At 44.6% G+C, this 19,208-nt stretch overlaps 2 protein-coding genes across 2 annotated transcripts in view; one reads left to right on the top strand and one right to left on the bottom strand.

Annotated features, from left to right (window-relative positions):
* LOC119413748 overlaps positions 1 to 19,208 on the bottom strand; it is an 880,117-nt gene that overhangs the window by 24,553 nt on the left and 836,356 nt on the right. The gene's annotated exons all lie outside the window — the stretch shown is intronic.
* kif11 (kinesin family member 11) overlaps positions 1 to 19,208 on the top strand; it is a 56,815-nt gene that overhangs the window by 19,335 nt on the left and 18,272 nt on the right. Inside the window, 7 exon segments of the mRNA XM_037674288.1 lie at positions 13,031 to 13,166; positions 13,397 to 13,569; positions 13,695 to 13,820; positions 13,944 to 14,099; positions 18,276 to 18,415; positions 18,503 to 18,663; positions 18,735 to 18,848. Of these exon segments, the coding sequence (XP_037530216.1) occupies positions 13,031 to 13,166; positions 13,397 to 13,569; positions 13,695 to 13,820; positions 13,944 to 14,099; positions 18,276 to 18,415; positions 18,503 to 18,663; positions 18,735 to 18,848 (1,006 nt within the window).

Raw genomic sequence — 19,208 nt, 5'->3', positions numbered from 1 at the left:
TAATAGTAACAACCATTAAATAAAAAGTTATCCTAGCAACCATTTTTAAAAAATTTTAATCAACACAGGTATCTCTTCAAACGACCCAAAGCCTTATATATTTCAAATCAAACATGAAGGTTATTAAGCTGTACATTTTAAACCATGTCATATTTTTTCCTGAGAAATAACGATAATTGGTTGCTAGTTGAAAAATGTAGCTTCTATTAAACACATATATTTGCAAATGTAAACTCTATTAAATAACATAACTTTACCCTCAAAATTAAACTGGACTTGTTCACTCTCTCATCCTATTTAAAAACATTTGGCTGCGGTTCCATTCATAATTCAAGCTTATTCAGTAATTAGTTACCATCTCTCTCCTCAGGGATTATGTTTCTTTTAACATACTTCATCGCTGCCGCTGGATCCGTAAAGCTCTTCTCGTCTCCTTTGAAAGTGATGCGAAGTCGTGCTGGGAATGAAATGCCATATCGAACATCTTCCTTGCCACGAAGAAGTTGTCTCACTTCATTGAAAGCAGCTCTGGCCTTGGCGATGCTCGTAGTGTAGTCAGGAAACACCGCAATTCTCATCCCGTTGTACTGCAGTGAACCTCGGGCTCGTGCTCGATTCAGGATCTCGGCGCAGTCCTGGAAGTAGTGCAGCTTGGCGATGATGGTCCGTGGCTTGTCATCTTTCCTCACAGGCCCTGGAGTTCTGTGTGACCGGTCCACAAGCACGTCTTTGTCCAGTTGTAGCGACTCTCTAAGAAGTTTTGCTACCGCAGCTGTAGAACTAGAGCCGTTTCCCTCTGCCACCCCTAGAATTCTGATGTTATTTATTCGCATTCTGCCTTCCATATCCTCACATTTGTTTTTTAGTTCAGTCATCTCGCTTGTCAGAGTTTTTATTGTTGTTTGTAGAACGGTAACCTCGTTCGACCAGACAGAGAGGCCAGTTTCCAGTTCTTTGACTCCCAACTTCACGTGTTCTGTATCAGCTCGCAGTGACTCTATGACGTTGTGCAGCTCCTGCTTCACCGCCGAACTTAGCTCATTCTTTAAGGAGGCAAAATCAGAAGCGATTATACTTCTCATTTCTGTCTTTATTACCTCTGCTATGTCCGCTTTAAGTGAGACCAAGACTTCGGCTTTCAGGGCCTCAGCGTTCGTCTCTGGCCCGGAGTCCAGTGGCGTTGCGGTTAGCATCGAGGCTATGCTAGGTGTTAGCTTAGCTGGTTCCTCGTTTTTGTTTTTCCGCTGCTTCGACGCCATTCAAGTCCACTTAGGTCCCTCGATTCGACTCGTGATGATAAGTTCGTCTTTACAGAGAGAGTTTACACGTATTTTTTCTCTATAAGAGCATTGAATTAACTTTAAGATCCGTAGGGTTGACGGGAGCCTAAAGACAAACGTCTTACTCCATGGTCTGCTCTATAGCGCCCCCAAGTCCAACATTTTACTGACCACATCAACTCTGTGGATAAATACATCAAGTTCACACGAGAAGATGTAAAAAATGGCAAGTTGGCTTTCTTGGACTGTGAGGTCTCAGTCTCTGATAGAGGACATTTGCAAACCGAGGTGTACCGCAAACCCATCCACACAGACCAGTATTTGCAGTTTGACTCCCATCACCCTTTGGAGCACAAGTTAGGAGTCATCAGGACTCTGTATCACAGAGCAGACAGCATCCCCACAAACTCGGGAGCCAGGCAGAAGGAGAAATCCTACACAAAACAGGCTCTAGAGCAATGTGGATATCCTAAATGGGCCTTCCTGAAAGCAGAGAATAAACCCAAACAGGACTCCAGTCAGCCATCAGGTGAAAAGGAGGAACCCAGACCCAGACCAGTGGTCATTCCATATGTTGAGGGAGTATCAGAGAAATTGAGACGTTTATTTTCTAAACATAACGTCCCAGTGGCTTTTAAACCCCAAAATGCATTACGGCAAAGACTGGTTCATCCCAAAGATCCAGTCCCCCGGCACAAACAGAGTAATATTGTGTATGCTGTTCAGTGTCAGGAGGGCTGTGATCAGTCTTACATCGGGGAAACAAAACAGCCACTGGCCAGAAGGATGGCCCAGCACAGAAGATCAACATCATCAGGCCAGGACTCTGTGGTCTACACTCATCTCCAGGCCAGCGGTCACTCTTTCAGAGATGAAGATGTTCACATCCTGGACAGAGAGAAACGATGGTTTGAGAGAGGAGTAAAGGAGGCCATCTTTGTGAAAAGAAATCGTCCATCGTTAAACAGGGGTGGAGGCCTGCGGGTTCAACTGTCCCCCTCTTACAATGCTTTGATTGCTAGTATCACTCAGCCCCCTGTGAACAGTAAACAGCCATCAGTGTGCTAATGATCCATTGTTAGGCTGATGGTCCTTCTTGAGCATGTGATCAGCTGGTTTTGGTTGTCAGCAGCAAAACTGGTTGATCCACTCTGAGACGGTGCTATTTAAGAGACTGAGCTGAATACAGCTCCTCAGACTGAGGAAGTCTCTCGGATGAGAGACGAAACGTTTCTACATTTTTTTGTTGATTTGCTTTGTTTTGTTCTTTTTGAATGTCCAGAGGACCAGATTTAACTTTTTTAGATTTTTCTACCTGGATTATTGAGCATGCATCAGGATAGTTATAATTATACTTAAAAATCTACCAATTTTTTCTCCCAGTCTACGCCTTCACGCGGCCTCTCCTTCTCTCCTGCACTGAATACAAACCCAGCCCCTCACTCACTCCCCCTGCCTCCTGCTGTGTAAAACTGTGTGCTGCTGCAGCTCCCACTGAACAAGCTACGCAGATCTTTTCCTCTAATTAACATAAGAAAAAACCTACGTTTCCCGCCCGTGTGTGTAAATAGGGCCACAGTATCAGAATAGGTCTTTGTTGGCTCACAGTGGAGACACTCTTGTGACATTAGCTATGTTTACATGGACATAAGTCACTGGATCAAATGGCCGGTCGGAATAAGTGTGTCATGTAAACACTCTGTTCGTGTTATTTTTTGTGTATTCGGCGCGATCCGATATAATTTGTGATCAGAATGAAACGGGTGGTTTACGCCGATCCGAAATCTGATCGGTGCGCATGTAAACGCTTAATCTGTTCGTTTTTATCTGATCGTGAAAAACTGACCTGACTGCGCATGTGCGACTTTGCCATTTCCGCCTGGCTAATGCTAATAATATTAGCATGTCATGGAAGCAAAACTGGTCGGTGAGCGACACAACATTTCTACTAGAAACTTTGACAGAGCTCAAAATGATCTGTATTACCTGTAGCTCAGTCAGGGAGTGCAGTGACGTCTCCACCATCATTAAAACCTGTCGCGGGTCCATTTTGGGTGCTCAGGTTTGTTTACGTTCACCCCGGAAGTAGAACTTCTTCTTCGGTGGTTTTTTTTAAGGAGAGTTTACCACTCTGCGCATGTCAGTACTGCTGTTCAGAACAAAGCCCGCTGCATGTAAACGCTCGTCATGAACAGATTGTGCTCATGTAAACAATACATTTGAATTATTCAAACAGAACACATTTCAATCCGGTCAAAGAATTCTGCACATGTAAACATAGTCATTGATATATTCCTGATATGTGTGAAAATGACTGGGTAGCTGCTACAAAGGAGGCGTGGTGTTCTCCGGGAAATGAACTGGTTGAAAATGGCAGTGTATGAAGTTTTCTACTCATTATAAAACACAGACAGACATCCAGTTTAGGGTGATTTTAGGGGCCGTTTACATGGCGTGTATTTTGAGTGAAACAACACCTTTCTGTGGTTCTGCTGTTCATTTACACAAAAGTACTAACCCCCCTCTTTGAATCCAGAGGTTTCTCAACCCACCTCAAAGTGGAGGTTTTTTGGGAGGCCTCCCACTGATAATGTAACCATCTCCTGCAGAGGTGTTAAACCACATGTGCAGTACAGGTGTATATTTCACGCACATGCGGACTGATGGCATATTTCTATCAACAACAATGGTGGCAGAGTATGACTGCTTTCTGTGCTACGACTGTTGGATGAATATATGTTGTCTCATAGTTAATGTACGCTGGAATGTAGCTGCTGTGACCAACATCTGTGTTGGGAAGAGACGCCAGTCGGATCCAAGTCTAAGATTTCTATTTATTGAACGAGTCTGTGGAGGCAGACGTATATTTCACATGTCACACTGGACTATAACATACTAAATGTGCTAAATAATAACAGTTTAACAATAATCAACAGTATTTCTGTTAGTGGTGGGAGATGTAATGAAGCTATTTGGACATTATGTAATGCAAATTATGCGATTTAAATGATGCGAAACATGTTGCCTGTTACTAAAGTTGAAAATGAAGACATCAGGTTTAATTTTTATTTATTTATTCAACACCACAAGCTGTATGTCACACAAACACTCGTAAGAAAACTGAACACTATTAAAAACTTGTTAACTGAACTGTAAACTACATTAATGAACTGGACTCTTCCCCTCTGTTGTCATCCTGGATACTGACGCCATGTTGTTTATCTGGCTCGTCCAGGCGGTCACTCCTTTGCTTAATGTAACTTAAAACATTGAATGAATTGGGAAAAAGAACTGAGGGGAATTTTAAATAAATGGTTCATCCAGCATCTCTCTTCGACGTCCTCCTGCACTGCACCTGGGCTGAGGCTCGTTCGGAACTGGTCTGCTTCTGGTGGGAGGGCAGCTTCTAAAAAACATTTTTAAAAACTGTTGTGTAATTACAGTAAACCCAAGCTAACATTAAGAACGTTGATTTTACCTGCTGTAACTTGGTTACTTATTATCGCAGAGTAAAGTCCGACATTATCGTTGTCGGCACTGGACTCGATTCAGTATTGTCCCAGTCACATGAGTAATATTAAAGTTGACAGTCCTGTACATTTTTAATTTTTTTTTTTTTTTTTTTGTACATTATGTATTGTGCTTTCACATACTGTGATGGGGCGAGTCTGTGGAAGATGAACCGAAAAGTAGCGAGGGACTACTGTACTGGGAAATAAACAGCTGATACGTATAGAGCTGAATTTGATATATTGTATGACTGGAGTTGTAACCATTTCTGTTTAAGGTTGATTACCTGTGGTAGTCATCTTGAATTGGGTTGACTGAAGGTTAATTGGAAAGAGACTTTATTGGTCCAGAGAGAAATTAGTTCATCAGCAGCAGACTAGTTCAAACTTTAAAACAAACATTTTATCAATTGCCGATATTCATTCAGGGCTCTCTTTGAGATTTTTACTCAATGCTTCATGACTTCTTGTTTTTTGGTTGTTGGACACATGCCACAGAAGGGGGATTAGAAAAATCAGACTAGCTTTTAACTTGTCCATCAGGTCCAAATTAAACTGTTCTTTCAAACTGATTTTTATTTTTTATTTTTTTCAAAGAACAAAGCTAAAATACAAATTTTGATATAGCGTTTCCTTCAAACCTTGCTTCACAATGATGGAAATACCCCTTTAACAAGGTATGCATGAAGCCTCCAGACACAAAGACTCTTAAAAAAAAAATGTTTAGTCACAAATCTAACAAAGTTAAGTCAGATCCTCTGGACAGATGCAAAAAGTAAAAAAATAAAATGTTGAAACATTTCATCTTTTATCAAAAAGAATTCTTCAGTCTGAGGAGCTGTAATAAACTCAGTCTTGAGCCCTATTCGCATGGATTAGTTTAACCTAGGGACCACATGCTGTTTGTAATAATTATGGCAATTGTCTGTGTTGTTAATCCCGTGCGAATCGGCCATGTCAGTAATTTGTAAAGGAAAAATTTCCCTGCATGATACCTACTATATTTTGCTGAACTCAAAGGTCCTGTGATAATGCTAATCCAATGCGTATAGGCATCTCTGTGATTTGGACAGAAATGCGCAGGATCCGATGCTTAATTACTAGGCGTTTTTTGATTTTATTTAAGCAATATCATTTGGAAAAAGATGGAACAAGGTTATTTTAAATGAACACGCTGTTCGCTTCAGCTTTTATATATGCTGCTACTTCCTTCACTGCAAATGACAGCAGGTGTGGAGCCACGTGCGTGATCAGCTGATCATTCATCCATCCATCCATCTTATTTACCCGCTTCTTCCTTTTTGGGTAGCGGGAGTTGCTGGTGCCCATGTCCAGCCATCACTGTGTGAGAGACAGGGACACCTTGGACAGGTCGCAAGTCCATTTCAACCGGTGGGTTAGTGGACACGTGGCCGGTGACAGCTGTCCATCTGACCTTAACATGACTTTTTTTTTTTTACCTCTTAAACCAGCCGGTCGGACCTGCCTCCTCCTCAAGTAGATTAACACAATTTTATATTGTGCATTCTTTAGTTTTCTTTGTGCTGATTCATAAAACCACATCAAAGCCTAAGACCAGCCCGGTCGTGACAACACAGCGCGTTAACATCATAAATGGAAGATATCCATAAATTTCAGCTAAATCTCAGACTTCGGTTATCCCGTGCGAATGCGCCACATAAAAAACAGATGTTGGGGAGTAATTTATTCATTACATGTGGTCCCTAGGTAAAACTAATCCCGTGCGAATAGGGCTTTATAAATATCACCTTTATCCAGCATCCAGAACTAGCTGTTCACGAGATCGAGGATCATCAGCCTAACAATTGGTCGTTAATGCCCTAATGGCCACTTTCTCGTCGTATCCTTCCAGAGGACCTGACTTAACTTTGTCAGATTTTTTTGACCTGGATTATTGAGCACGAATCAGGACATTTGATTACAAATCTCAAAAACTAAGAAAATTTGTGACACGCACACACAAAAAAAAGCTTTTGCAAGAGTTGTCCCCGTTAGCTGTTAAATAGACTGAGACCACAGAGGTGCTCCACAGAACACCACAGGAAGTCCTTCCTCCTTGTGGCTATCATACTTTTCAACTCCTCCCCATTTCTGCACATAGGACAATAAAATTAATCCTGCACCACAATAAACACTTTGAGATGTTTTAATGTGAAAACATTAAACATTAGACATTTCACACATGTCTGCACCTGACCTGTTTATAACTTAATTGCTGGTATTTTTATATTCTTTATTTTTTATATCTTGTGATTTCTTGTGTTTGTTCCTTTGTACTGAAAAGCTAGCACAATTTCCTGTGGGATCAATAAAGTTCTATTTTATTTTAAATATAATCATATTTCAGGTACTTCTTTAGTAAAATGGGTCTGAGCCTTTTACAAGCACAAGTGCCTCTAGAGCAGGGCTATTCAACTGGTGGCTCGAGGGCCAATTCAGGCCCGTGGGTGAGCTCAGTTCGGCCCATAAATGGGTTAATCTTTTAATAAAATTAGATTTTAAACCATAAAACGAAAGTTACGTATGTAACTACGGTTCTATGAATCCCGGATGACTGCCAGAGGGCGGTGCTGAAAGCACTGAATGTTCCCTTTGCGCATGCACTGTTCAAGTAATAATATTAACAGAGTCACAGGTGTGACACGGATGACCAATCAGAGGCTATATAGCATGATGTCATCCGCAGCTCTGCTCCTACAGAATCTTCTCGTGGAATGCAAGGATTCTGAGTGACAGAGAAGCTCTGGCGGTCATCCGGGATTCATAGAACCATACTATTTTTTCCCTCCTGACTGCCAGAGTGCGATGCTGAAAGCACTGAATGACTAATACCAACAATGTCACAAAGAATCCTGAGCACACACCTCGCTAAGGAGGCCCAGAGGACCCTTGCAGAAGAACCTGGCCCAGGGGATGAGGGGTGGCCACGTTAACGCTGTAAAATCTGGTGAACGTGCTTTGGGAAGCCCATGATGCAGCAGCACATATTGCTTCCAGCGGTACCCCTTTCAGGGCAGCCCAGGAAGCGGAGATGGTCCTTGTAGAGTGTGCCTTCACGCCAACTGGCAGGGGGGCAGTGCCCTGCAGCATAGGTGTGGCAGATGACATCCACGATCCAGTGGGCGAGGCGCTGTTAGGAAAGAGGATAGCCCAAACTAGGGCCTCTGTAACACACAAACAGCTGGCCTGAACGTCGTATAACGGCAGTAGCTGCAACGTATGCCTCCAGTGCCTTTACTTGGCACAATAATCCAGACCCTTCGCTAGGCGTAGGTTAAAAACGTGCCAGCCTCAATGGCTGGTTACAGTGAGAGTGAGATAACACCTTTGGTACAAATGCAGTGTTTGGCCACAAGGCAACACCAGAGCCCTCAGGGCCCCACCTGATTCACGAAGGGCTGACTGAGAGAGCATGGAGCTCACTGACCCTCTTTGCTGAGGCAATAGCCAACAAAAAATCCGTCTTACATGAAAGCTTCTTGAGGTCCGTTTGCGTCAGAGGCTCAAATGGAGGGCGGCACAGAGCTTCGAGAACCAAGGACGGATCCCAACCTGGTGCTCATGGAGCCATCGACTGGTGCAACCTACGGGCACCATGCAGAAGAAGGGAGACTAAATTATGGCTCCCTACCGTACAGCCATCAATGCCTGCATGATTAGATGATATTGCCACTACATAAACTTTAAGCGTCGAAGTAGAGCGACCCTTACCTAGGAGAGACTGGAGAAACTCTAGAATGGTGGGTACTGTACAGGAGACTGGATCCTCATTGTGATCAGAACACCATTGAGAAAACAGACTCCACCTGTTTTCATCCTGCTGATAAGTAGAGGGTGCCCTGGCGCTCAGGATAGTGCGTCTGATGGGGCTGAAAACTCTGAAAAAAATCTGTGACCTGATTGTGTCGCACTGGTAAGTATGCCGCCCGCAGGGTGGACAGGCGATGAGAGGCCCATTCCATAAGCTCTCTGGATGCTCTCAGAAGTTGGGCTGACCTGGTGCCCCCCTGGTAGTTGATGTGATAGACCACAGAGGTGTTGTCTGACCGAACAAGAACATGCCCCCCTTCCAGGTTGAGCAGGAAGTACCTGAGTGCCAAATGCACTGCACGCAACTCTAGCACATTTATATGCGTGGAGCAGTCCTTTTGACCCCAGTGGCTCTGAACCGCTCTGCGTTACCACACAATGCCCCATCCCATAGAGCTGGCATCTGCGTGACCACTTCCCTGCGACACACTACCATTCCCATGGGGACACCCCTGGACAAATAATCTTCGTCCCTCCATGGAGTCAGGGCATAAAGACATGACCACGTCACTGCGAGCTTGTTATGCCTGTGCAGCCTGGCATCCAGACAAAAGCTTTTGAGCCACCTCTGCAATGAGCAAAGTGACAACAGGCCTAAGGGCACCACCCGAGTGACTGACAGTATGCCACCCACCCTTTGAGCGAATGGGCGAGCTATCATGGAGGTTGAATCCAGAACCACCCCAAGAAAGGTGATCGTCTGGGATGGGCGAGCTATCGTGGAAGGTGAACCAGAACCACCCCAAGAAAGGTGATCGTCTGGGAAGGGCTCAGGCAGATCTTCTCCAGTTTGACATTGAGGCCCAACTGGGACACATGAGCGAGCAGGCGGTTTGTGTTACAAAAGGCACAGGCCCAAGACGGGGCGCAGAAAAGCCAATCGTCTAAGTACGGCAGAACCTTCACTCCATAGGCCTGCAGAGTAGAGAGGGCTTCCTTCACGCACCGAGTGAACACCCTCGGGGAGAGAGAGCCCGAATGGGAGTACCCGGAACTGCCATTGGCGACCCTGATAGGCAAACCTGAGAAAGCGGCGATGTTTTGCCGCAATAGGCACATGAAAATATGCATCCTTTAGGTCTACAGACGTGAACCATTCATCCCTCATGACAGCTTGAAGGACTTCTGCTGTCGTGAGCATGTGGAAGGGCAGCTCCCTTAGGTACTGGTTGAGTCCCTTCAGATCTAAAATGGGACAAAACCCGCCCGTCCTCTTTTGCACGAGGAAGTAAGTCGATTAATAGCCTCTGGGTTGTTGCAGAGGGTCCACTGCCTCAATTGTACCCTTGGCCAGGAGGGAGGAAAGCTCCTGGTTTAGTGCTTGAGCTTTCACCGGGTCTGCGATTACAGTCATCTTGACCCGGCGTGAGATGTGAGGCCGCCGTCAAAACTGTAGCTGGTAACCACGGGTGAGACTGGCAACCAACCATGGGTCCACAGTGTGAGCAGCTCAGTAACTGAGCTGCTGGTAAGAGAAATATCAGACGGTCGGCTTGGTGGCATCACAATCTCCCACGACGGCCCCTAGGGGCTGGGGGGGGGGGGCTGCGGCCTGAGTCCCTGGTCCGAACCTGCCCATCTGGTTGGTGAACCGACTCACGAAAGCTATTGTTGGGTCTCTGCTGAATTGCACAAAGGTAAAGACCACCCGGCCGATTATGACCCTAAGCCGAATGCTGGGGTCAGCCGACGGGCGTCTTGGATGCCGAGGAGGTAGAGGGGGCATTGCCCTGCTATGGTTCGAAAGCTGCTGCCTTGTCTGTCTTGCCTGGACGGTCCGTTCCAGGGTTTCCAAGGCAGCCGAACCGAACAACTCCCCCGACACCACTGGGACATTACGGAGGGTTGTACGACATGGCTCGGTCAGTGTTGACTGCGCCACCCAAACCTGTTGGCGAGTCTGGACCAAGAAGGATATCACGCGCCCAAGTTCCCTCGTCATCCGTGCAAAGGCCTGAAGCGCTACATCGCTAAAGACCATTGTTGCTGTCGCACCACTAGTCCCCTGAAGGGACGTAAAGAGGGCAAGCATGAGGTGCGCCATGGAATGGCCGAGGTAGCCAGCACATGCTCCGGCGTAATAAGCTCTCCAGAGGAATTCATCCGTGACGCGACACTGAGCTCGTGGGCACCGAACATCACTGCACAGAATCTCCTCTTGTGATACAATGAGCAAGGCAACAGCAGGTTCAATCGTCGACATGCGATCCAAGCCAGCTGCAGCTGGCTCATGCATAGCCGCCAACATTCGGCCATCCGTGGAGAGGTGCGCAAAGGCTTTTGGGTCCGGCCAGCAACCATGCAACTCCCTCAGGTACTCCTCCGATGGAAGGATGGAAAAGGAAGGAGGGGCCGTCGGCTCCTGCAGAAGGCACTTCCCGGGGTGGACTCCTGATTGCGGGACGTCTAGCTGCAGTTGTCTCAGGGCCATACACATGACGTCCTGCATCAAGCCATCACCTGACCCCCTAGTTGCGCTCCGAGACGAAGAAAGTGAACCAGTCTCTGAGACTTGAGATGACTGCCCCTCCTCCTCACCTAAAAAGTGAGAGGCAGAGGCAGCCAAGGATAACACATCCTCCTCCACAGCCAGCTCAGGCATGGGTGAGAAGAGAGTCCAGTCGCTGCCACCTGCTCAGCCCCCAGTTGGCGTGCCTGAAATAGGGACTTAATCTCTGCCGATTCTGCGGACAGCTGCTCCACCCTCGTGAAGAGGCCCTGATCAGATTTGGCTTGTCTTTTCCTAGGAGGGGCCACAAAGACTGCAGCCTCAGACCGGCGCTTCGAGCGCCTAAGTGGAGCCTCCTGCCTAGAAAGCGGGAGGTCACTGCTGAGCTCTGGGCAAAACTGGGCCAGCCGAGCCACCCTCACAGCACGAGGCATAAAGCTGCAGTTCATGCAGGGGTTCTCTGATGGGGCCTCCACCAGATGGTCATGTCCAAGGCAGGTAGGACACAGGTTCTGATGGTCATCTGCCTGGAGCATGGCCTCACATTCTGTGCAGCAATGAGAGCCATCCATGCTCCTTACTTTAGGCAGTTTACTCAAGTAAAACCTGCAACTCAGCAAACGGGCTGGCACCACCAGATACGTCCAGAATACAGGGGGGAAAAAAGGACAAAAGTATAGGCCGAGAATTGGGAGAGGGGCCGCACACACTTGCCGTCACCAATTAACAAGGTAAAGAAATTCAGACAGGCTAACGCCGCTAGCTCGGCTGGTAAAAAGAGGACAAGTGGGAGAGGGGGCGCAAACGCTTGCCTTCACCAATTAAGAAAACAAGGCCAGAACGTAGGAAGGCTAGTACCACTAGCTCAGTCCAACCATGTATGAGATTGGTGAAAATGATTGGGAGAGGGTGCAGGAACGCTTACCTTCACCAATGAAAATAAGACCAGAGCGTAGAGCGGCTAGTACCACTAGCTCAGTCCAACCGTGTATGAGCTTGGTGAAAATAACTGGGGAGAAGGTGTGTGAACGCTAGCTTTCACCAAAGAAAACAAGGCCAGAAACTCAGCTGGCTACGTAATTAACAAACTTCAGAGCACAGTCCAACCGTCTGAGGTTTGTAAAAATGACTGGGGAGAGGATGCATGAACGCTACCCTTCATCAATGAAAACAAGGCCAGAAACTCAGCTGGCTACGTAATTAAATTTCGGAGCACAGTCCAACCGATCACACGGTTGGAGGTCTCCAGCAAACGGGAGCGGAGCGAACGCTACTGCTAACCAATGGCGAAATATAAGTAAAAACACTACTCACCGGTGTTGAATCACACACAAAGTAGTCAGACACTGTAAGTTGGGAGGGAGGCGGAAACCGCCGTAGACAACAACGGACAGCAGAAATACCTTTTGAACAAAGTTAAACCGTCGCAGCCTCTAGGAAGGCGAACACGCTACTCCCGCCAACGGGCAGTCGGGCCTCCAACGACAGTGAAATGTTCAAAAATCCAAAGGGCTGAAGCCCTGAATTGAACCGCGCGTGAGAAGAAAAAAGGAGCAGAGCTGCGGATGACGTCAGGCTATATAGCCTCTGAATGGTCATCCTTGTCACACCTGTGACTCCATTGATATTACTATTCGAACAGCGCATGCGCGAAGGGAACATTCAGTGCTTTCAGCACTGCCCTCTGGCGGTCGGGAGGGATGAAATGGAACTAACTTGCTTAATGACAATAAGTGTTGGACGTCAGGCCCCTGAGCTGCTGTCTTTCAGTATCTGTGCCTCCCCTGAACAGTACAGATGAATAGCCCTGCTCTAGACCTTGCAGGACTTCATAAACAACAAAACCAAAATAATACCAGCATACAGCTGACATAATAACGTTATCTTTAAGAAAGTGGCCCATGTTTTTGTGGCCTGAAATGTTTCCAGCTACACCAACATATTTCTGTTTTACATGGCAGGTGGAGCAGCACAACATTCAGATGCAGCAGAGCTTTGCTCAGCGGGTGGACGGAGCCTTCAGCAACATGCAGCACTGCGTTCAGCAATATGGAGTCAAACACAACGACATGCTGAGCAAATACTCACAGGCTGTTGGTACGACCAAAACACCACAGAACATGTAGAAACGTTGCACAGAAACATAGAGGATATTGGAGAGCAAATGTGTACATTCAACAGGAACTTCCTTAATTTTTGTTTTGTCTTGTCTGTTTTTAAAATAATTGTGCTTCAGTTCATTCAGTATAAAACTTGTGCTTCATTTTAGCTTGAAAGCAAATGATGTAATGTGTCTAAACTGTTGCCCTCTGTTCCTCTTTGACAAGATGGGTTGATCGTTTTGAACGAGGCGGTGCTGAAAGACTCTCTGACCACCATGGAGTCGTTTGTGGGTGGAGTTGGGTCACTTGTGGCTGAGGGTGTAGCTCGCTGTCAGGAGAAGGTGCAGCAGCACAAAGCTCTGTGTCCACAGAATAAAGAAATTCTTCTTCAGCTGCTGGTGAGACATTCAATGACTTTTATTACTGTAATGTGAAAATCTCATCTCTGGTTTGGTTGATCTCGGCTCATAAATCCAGTTTTCACTTGAGTGATTTTAGTAACAGAGGATTTTGTTTGGTTTAGGAGGAGCATCAGCAGGACATGGAGGAGGTCCTGGCTGTGAAAACTCTGGGGGGTTTATCAGTTGTCAAAGAACTCGGTGACACATTGAAATCTTCTGTGCAGATGCAGCGAGCTCTGGCCCAAAAGGTGAGTCCTGTCATCTGTTGCTCTGATTTGAGTCAACATTTCTACTTGTGTCTGAATCTTCCTGAATGTGGAAACAGTCTCCTGCAGCTGTTTTAAACCTCACTGTGTTCCTGTTTCTCTCAGGTGGAGGAGATGAAGGAGATGGGCATGTCTCTCAGTGGTTTGGCTCAGGAGCTGACTGATCTGCGGGAGGCCAGTGTACAAGGTGTGAGAGCCCTGCAGACCAAACACGACAAGCTGAAAACCCAAATCCTTCAGGCCCAGGAGAGACAGCAGCTGGTAAGATGCCACAAAGAAATTAAGATCCATCTTTACGAATGTGGAGCTGCAATTAAATGTATCCGCGAAAGAAAATCCTATATTTAACAATAAACTATTTTTTTCTCGTACAGAACACTATGACAATAGTATACTATATTAATGTATGATATTATGATACAATACTATGACATTAATACATTAAGTACCTTATTTTCTGCTGTACACGTCGCTTCGCCCTATAAGTCGCATCAGTCCATATTTGTCTAATAAAGTGGAAAAATCCATAAATATGTCGCTTCACCGTATACATCGCATCTATTATGCGTCACCGCTATAGCTGTTTTGACGGTTCCAAGCAGCGAGCAGAATGAAAGTGGGGATACTATGCCAGGCCGATTGTGTCATTAAAAGCTGGTGAAGATTCTCAGTCATCCAGGACATGGTAAATTCAAAAAAGTTCAAGAAAAAAACCACTAAAGTATAAAGTATGATAAAGTCTAGTTGTTTTTGTATTGAACTTTTTTGAATTTGTCAATATAGCCACGTTGACCCATTACGTGATAGAACAGCATGCCATAAAGCTATTACTACTCTGCTGCCATCAAGTGGTTGAAAGTGGTATTGCTCAAATTTTTTTTTCTCAGTCAGAATGAATGAAAACGGTCATATCGCAGCCAAAAAATGGTTTGTAAATATGGGGGGAAAATCCATAAATATGTCTCTTCGGTCTAGAAGTCGAGGGGCATGTAAATTATGCAAAAAAACTGTGACTTATACGCTGGAAAATACTATATTAATCCAGTGATGTAAAGACGGGAGGGGGAAAAAGTTGACAGAAAATGAAAAAGTTTTCTTCGTGAATTTTCTGTAGGATCATCCGCGCTTGGTTGCCAGTGTTTGTAGATACTTGTATTATAGATTATTTTTCTTGTTTTTTTTTTTGTTTTTTTGTTTTTTTTTAACAGAGATACTGCTTTTCACATTTCTTTATTGGATATTTAGTCTTGTTGGTATAATATACACAAACAAGAAATATACACATTTAAAGAGTCATAAGTTCAAACCTTCTGGTTCCCCCTTTGATGTGGTCCCCCCTCGACTACAAAGAGGTTTTTCCTATTCTAGGTCCGTCCATTCTGGCTAAAATAAACAGTAGTTTATCCACTGGCGTGGTGCCAAAAACCTTTAAACATGCTGCTGTCCAGCCTGTCATGAAAATACCAAACCTTGACCCCTCAGTCGTGTCCAAATTCCGGCCTGTCTCCAAACTCCCATTTGTTTCAAAACTACTGGAGAAAATAGTCGAGTCCCAGTTGAAGTGCTTCCTGGAAGGTCACACCATCTTAGAGCTATTCCAATCTGGCTTTAAACCTCTCCATAGCACTGAAACTGCCCTGCTGAAGGTCTTTAATGACATTTTCTTAACCACTGATACCAGTGATTCTGTGCTGCTTGTCCTGTTGGACATCACAGCCGCCTTTGACACCATCGACCATGAGATCCTCATTGCTAGGTTAGAGCAGTGGGTGGGCATCACAGGGTCAGCCCTCAATTGGTTCAGATCTTACCTCGCTGACGGATCCTTTTGTGTCTCCATCAAGGATTTTAGTTCTGCAGCGGCAGAGCTTAAATGGGGGGTTCCGCAGGGGTCCATCCTGGGTCCCCTCCTATTCTCTTTATACCTGCTGCCGCTTGGTACTATTTTCCAGAAACACAACATGCCCTTCCACTTCTACGCCGATGACTGTCAAATTTACTTCCCCCTAAGACACAATGGCACATGCTCTATTCAACCTCTGCTCGACTGCCTGGCTGACGTCAGGGACTGGATGGCTTTAAACTTCTTAAGTTTCAATGAAAAGAAGTCTGATGTCATGTTGTTCTCTCCCAACGACACTTATCACAAACCACTGTATCGACCTCTCTGCTCTTACCCTGTCAGAAAAACAAAGAGTCACTAATCTGGGAGTGATAATGGACCCTTCCCTGAAACTTAACAGTCACGTAAACATGATTGTTAAATCATGTTTCTTCCAACTGAGGCGGCTGTCTAAACTGAAGCCCATATTGTCCAAAAATGACCTGGAGACATTCATTCATTTGTAGATGAACAGATGCTGGGATATATTCATCATTTAACACGAATTCCTCATTTTTCTGGACTGAATAAAACGTGCATTGAATTTAAGGAAATGCAAACGTGAGACGTCATTTATGTTTGACCCATCAAAATGAATGCGGTCATTTATTTACAGAATCAAAATTTAACATCAAACATTTACATTAATTTGGCAAATTATGAAAATAACAACATAAGCAATCAATCAGGAAAAATCATACGGCCATGATTTTTCCGTTGCTTCACCACAGACACTTATGAAAACTGTACAACTATGATCTTTTACCCACATGAATGTGGGTGAGCATTTTACACAGACATTTCTAAAATATCTGGAAGAATTTCTACTTGATAGAAAAGTTTAAAGATGGAAAGAAGTTTAGAGGGAGTAAGATGGTGTGTGAGGGGAGAAATGTTCACCAGAATCGACACTCTCCGGCTTTCTTCAGCTTTTCCTTACAGTACACTTAGGTGATGAAATCGGCTCCTTTACCTGGAGATGTCTCAGGTGAGATTCCGTTTAACGCACCCTTTCAGCGTCTCAGTAGGATGCTGTTACTCGTCCGAAGTAATGGCGAGGCTCTGTTCGACACATATTCACCTCAGTGGAAAATGTTATAATCCCATGGAACTCGGAAGAGCTTGTTGTCATGTCAGGATCATCCCGTCTCCATCAGAACATGAACAGAACTGGTTGGACTGTGTATCCAGCAGAACTCCAACAGAACTTTAGCTCTGACTAGACCAGGAAGTACTGACATTTTAAAGACTCTTTCCCGGTTCACTTTTGGGATTTGTTCATTGGTCAGAAACGACCAGACGGGGTGTGTTTTGTGACGTAAGAGGTTAGAGACAGCGAGAATTGTTATGAAACAGATCAGAAATGTTCTCACAGACAGAGAGAGTTTTGTTTTGGCGCGTTTCAGACACAGGTGCTAAAACTTCTCTATTTACGTCTGAGAGGATTCTAAAAAACATGACAGTTCGTTCAACAACTTGTTTTTCGTTTGACTCCAACCTTGGAAACGCACACTTGCTCACTCAAAGGCAGAAATCAGAAAAGGCATAATTACTCTGTTACAGCTTTGACATGAGAATAAAAATCATTACTCAGTTAATAAAATTGATTAGTTCACTGCAACATCTAAAATGGTTTGAACTAAGGCACTTTGATTATCAATATTTGTAAAATAGTAATGATAATAAAAAGAGAGTGTTCTTTTCACTTGAATCTTCAAGAAAGAAAGTCTCAGGATGGGTGAACCTGTATTTCTGAGTTCAAATGAATGAAATGACAGTTCCTGTCCCACAAGGTTCTTAAGGTCAAGATTTTGACCTTAGACTTAGTTTTTGACATGGGCCTAGTCCACTACACATTACATCTAGGCTTGATTACTGCAATTCACTCCTGCTTGGTATCAGTCAGACCTCCATTGCACGACTACAACTTGTCCAGAATGCAGCAGCCTGATTTTTAACCAGTACAGGCAAAAGAGAGCACATTACACCAGTTTTGACCTCACTGCACTGGCTACCGGTTCACCTTCGAATCCAGTTCAAAATACTCCTGTATGTCTACAAATCTCTGAACGGTTCCATAAAATGGTATGGTATGGTATAAATTGGGAAAGCAGTTACCTGCCACTGTCTGTCATTTACTCTGTGCCATTTATTTATTTATTTTTTTTCTTCATTAAATCCATTTCACTTGATGCAATAAGTTGTAGAGAGATTGTCGTGAATCTCTTCTGCTTAGGGACATGAGCCTTTTTCTGGTGCCATTAATAAACTTTGAATTCTGAACTCTTACCACAAAGATGATCTGTTTTTCAAATTTGAACTAACATTTTAAAATAACACTGAAACTTGAGGCATGGACCATAAGATCAGATGGTAATGGCCCAAAGCAGGAAATGAGCTTTACATACTAACATACAACTGAAGCACAAAATGATCCAGCCATTTATAATTTTTTAATGAATCTTAAAGATGCTGTGTCCTCTGAACGTCATGGAGCTGTTTATCATCTAAATAACATTCGATTAAACTAAACAACGGCACGTGTGTCTTTTCAGGGTATGAAGCAGACCATCCAGTGCCTTCAGGACCAGCTCAATCTACTGACCCTGCAGACTCGGCAGGACTTCACAGATCTGCACCTGGCCTCCCAAGATCTGGCATCTCCTGCTCTGAGCCTCGAGGAGAGTATCAGCAGGTGAGTCTTCAAACTTTTTTCAGTCTGATATCTGTAAAAACCATTTGATGACCATATCTAGTTAACATGGTGTTTTTCTGTCTTCAGCGGCTGCAGCTCAGTAGAGAATAACGTTTCAGCTCAGGCAGACCTCCTCTCCTCCACCTCCTCCTCCCTCGCCGCCTCTCTGCGTCTGACAGCTGACGATAGTGAACAAATCTTGGGGCAGATGAATGATTACTGCTCCAACCTTCACAGCTCTGTCTCTGGTACTAAGCATTTTTTAAATTATTCCTGTTTCTAACATGCATCTGCCACGTTAACTTGTGTGTTTCTGCAGGTCTGGTGGGGCGTGACCTCCAGTGGAGCCTCAAAGTCAATGAGCAGATCAACAGCCAAACTCAGAAGCATCTGTCCATGATGGATACTGTTTCTGCAGAAGTACAGGCCCTCGGTCAGGTACGAATGGCTGCAGAATTTTTGAGTGTTTATAAGTCGGAGTCTCTGTCAAGACAAAGTAAAAAAATGCAAAACAAGACAGTTGCATGTGGGTTTTAAGGGAAAAAATCTGCAAATTTTATCTCAAAATTCAATTTACATTAATTTTTGCAAGTTGCAAATGTCTGTTGTGTTTTGTTCATTTGGCTCCTTTATTGCTGCATGAAAAGTTATTGATATGGTTTTTTCCACACAAAACAAACTAAATTAAATTCAATGAAAAGATCATTTCTATTCATAAACACCTTGGACCTAATACCGCCCCCAGCATCTATGCTGAACTCCCCCCTCCATCCCTCCCCTTCTGACATGAATG

This window comes from Nematolebias whitei, chromosome 1 (genome assembly GCF_014905685.2).
Source record: "Nematolebias whitei isolate Nwh7 chromosome 1, NemWhi1, whole genome shotgun sequence".
NCBI classification, from domain to species: Eukaryota; Metazoa; Chordata; class Actinopteri; order Cyprinodontiformes; family Rivulidae; genus Nematolebias; species Nematolebias whitei.
The sequence above is the reverse complement of the archived record's forward strand: the minus strand, read 5'-3'. Positions and strand labels throughout refer to the sequence as shown.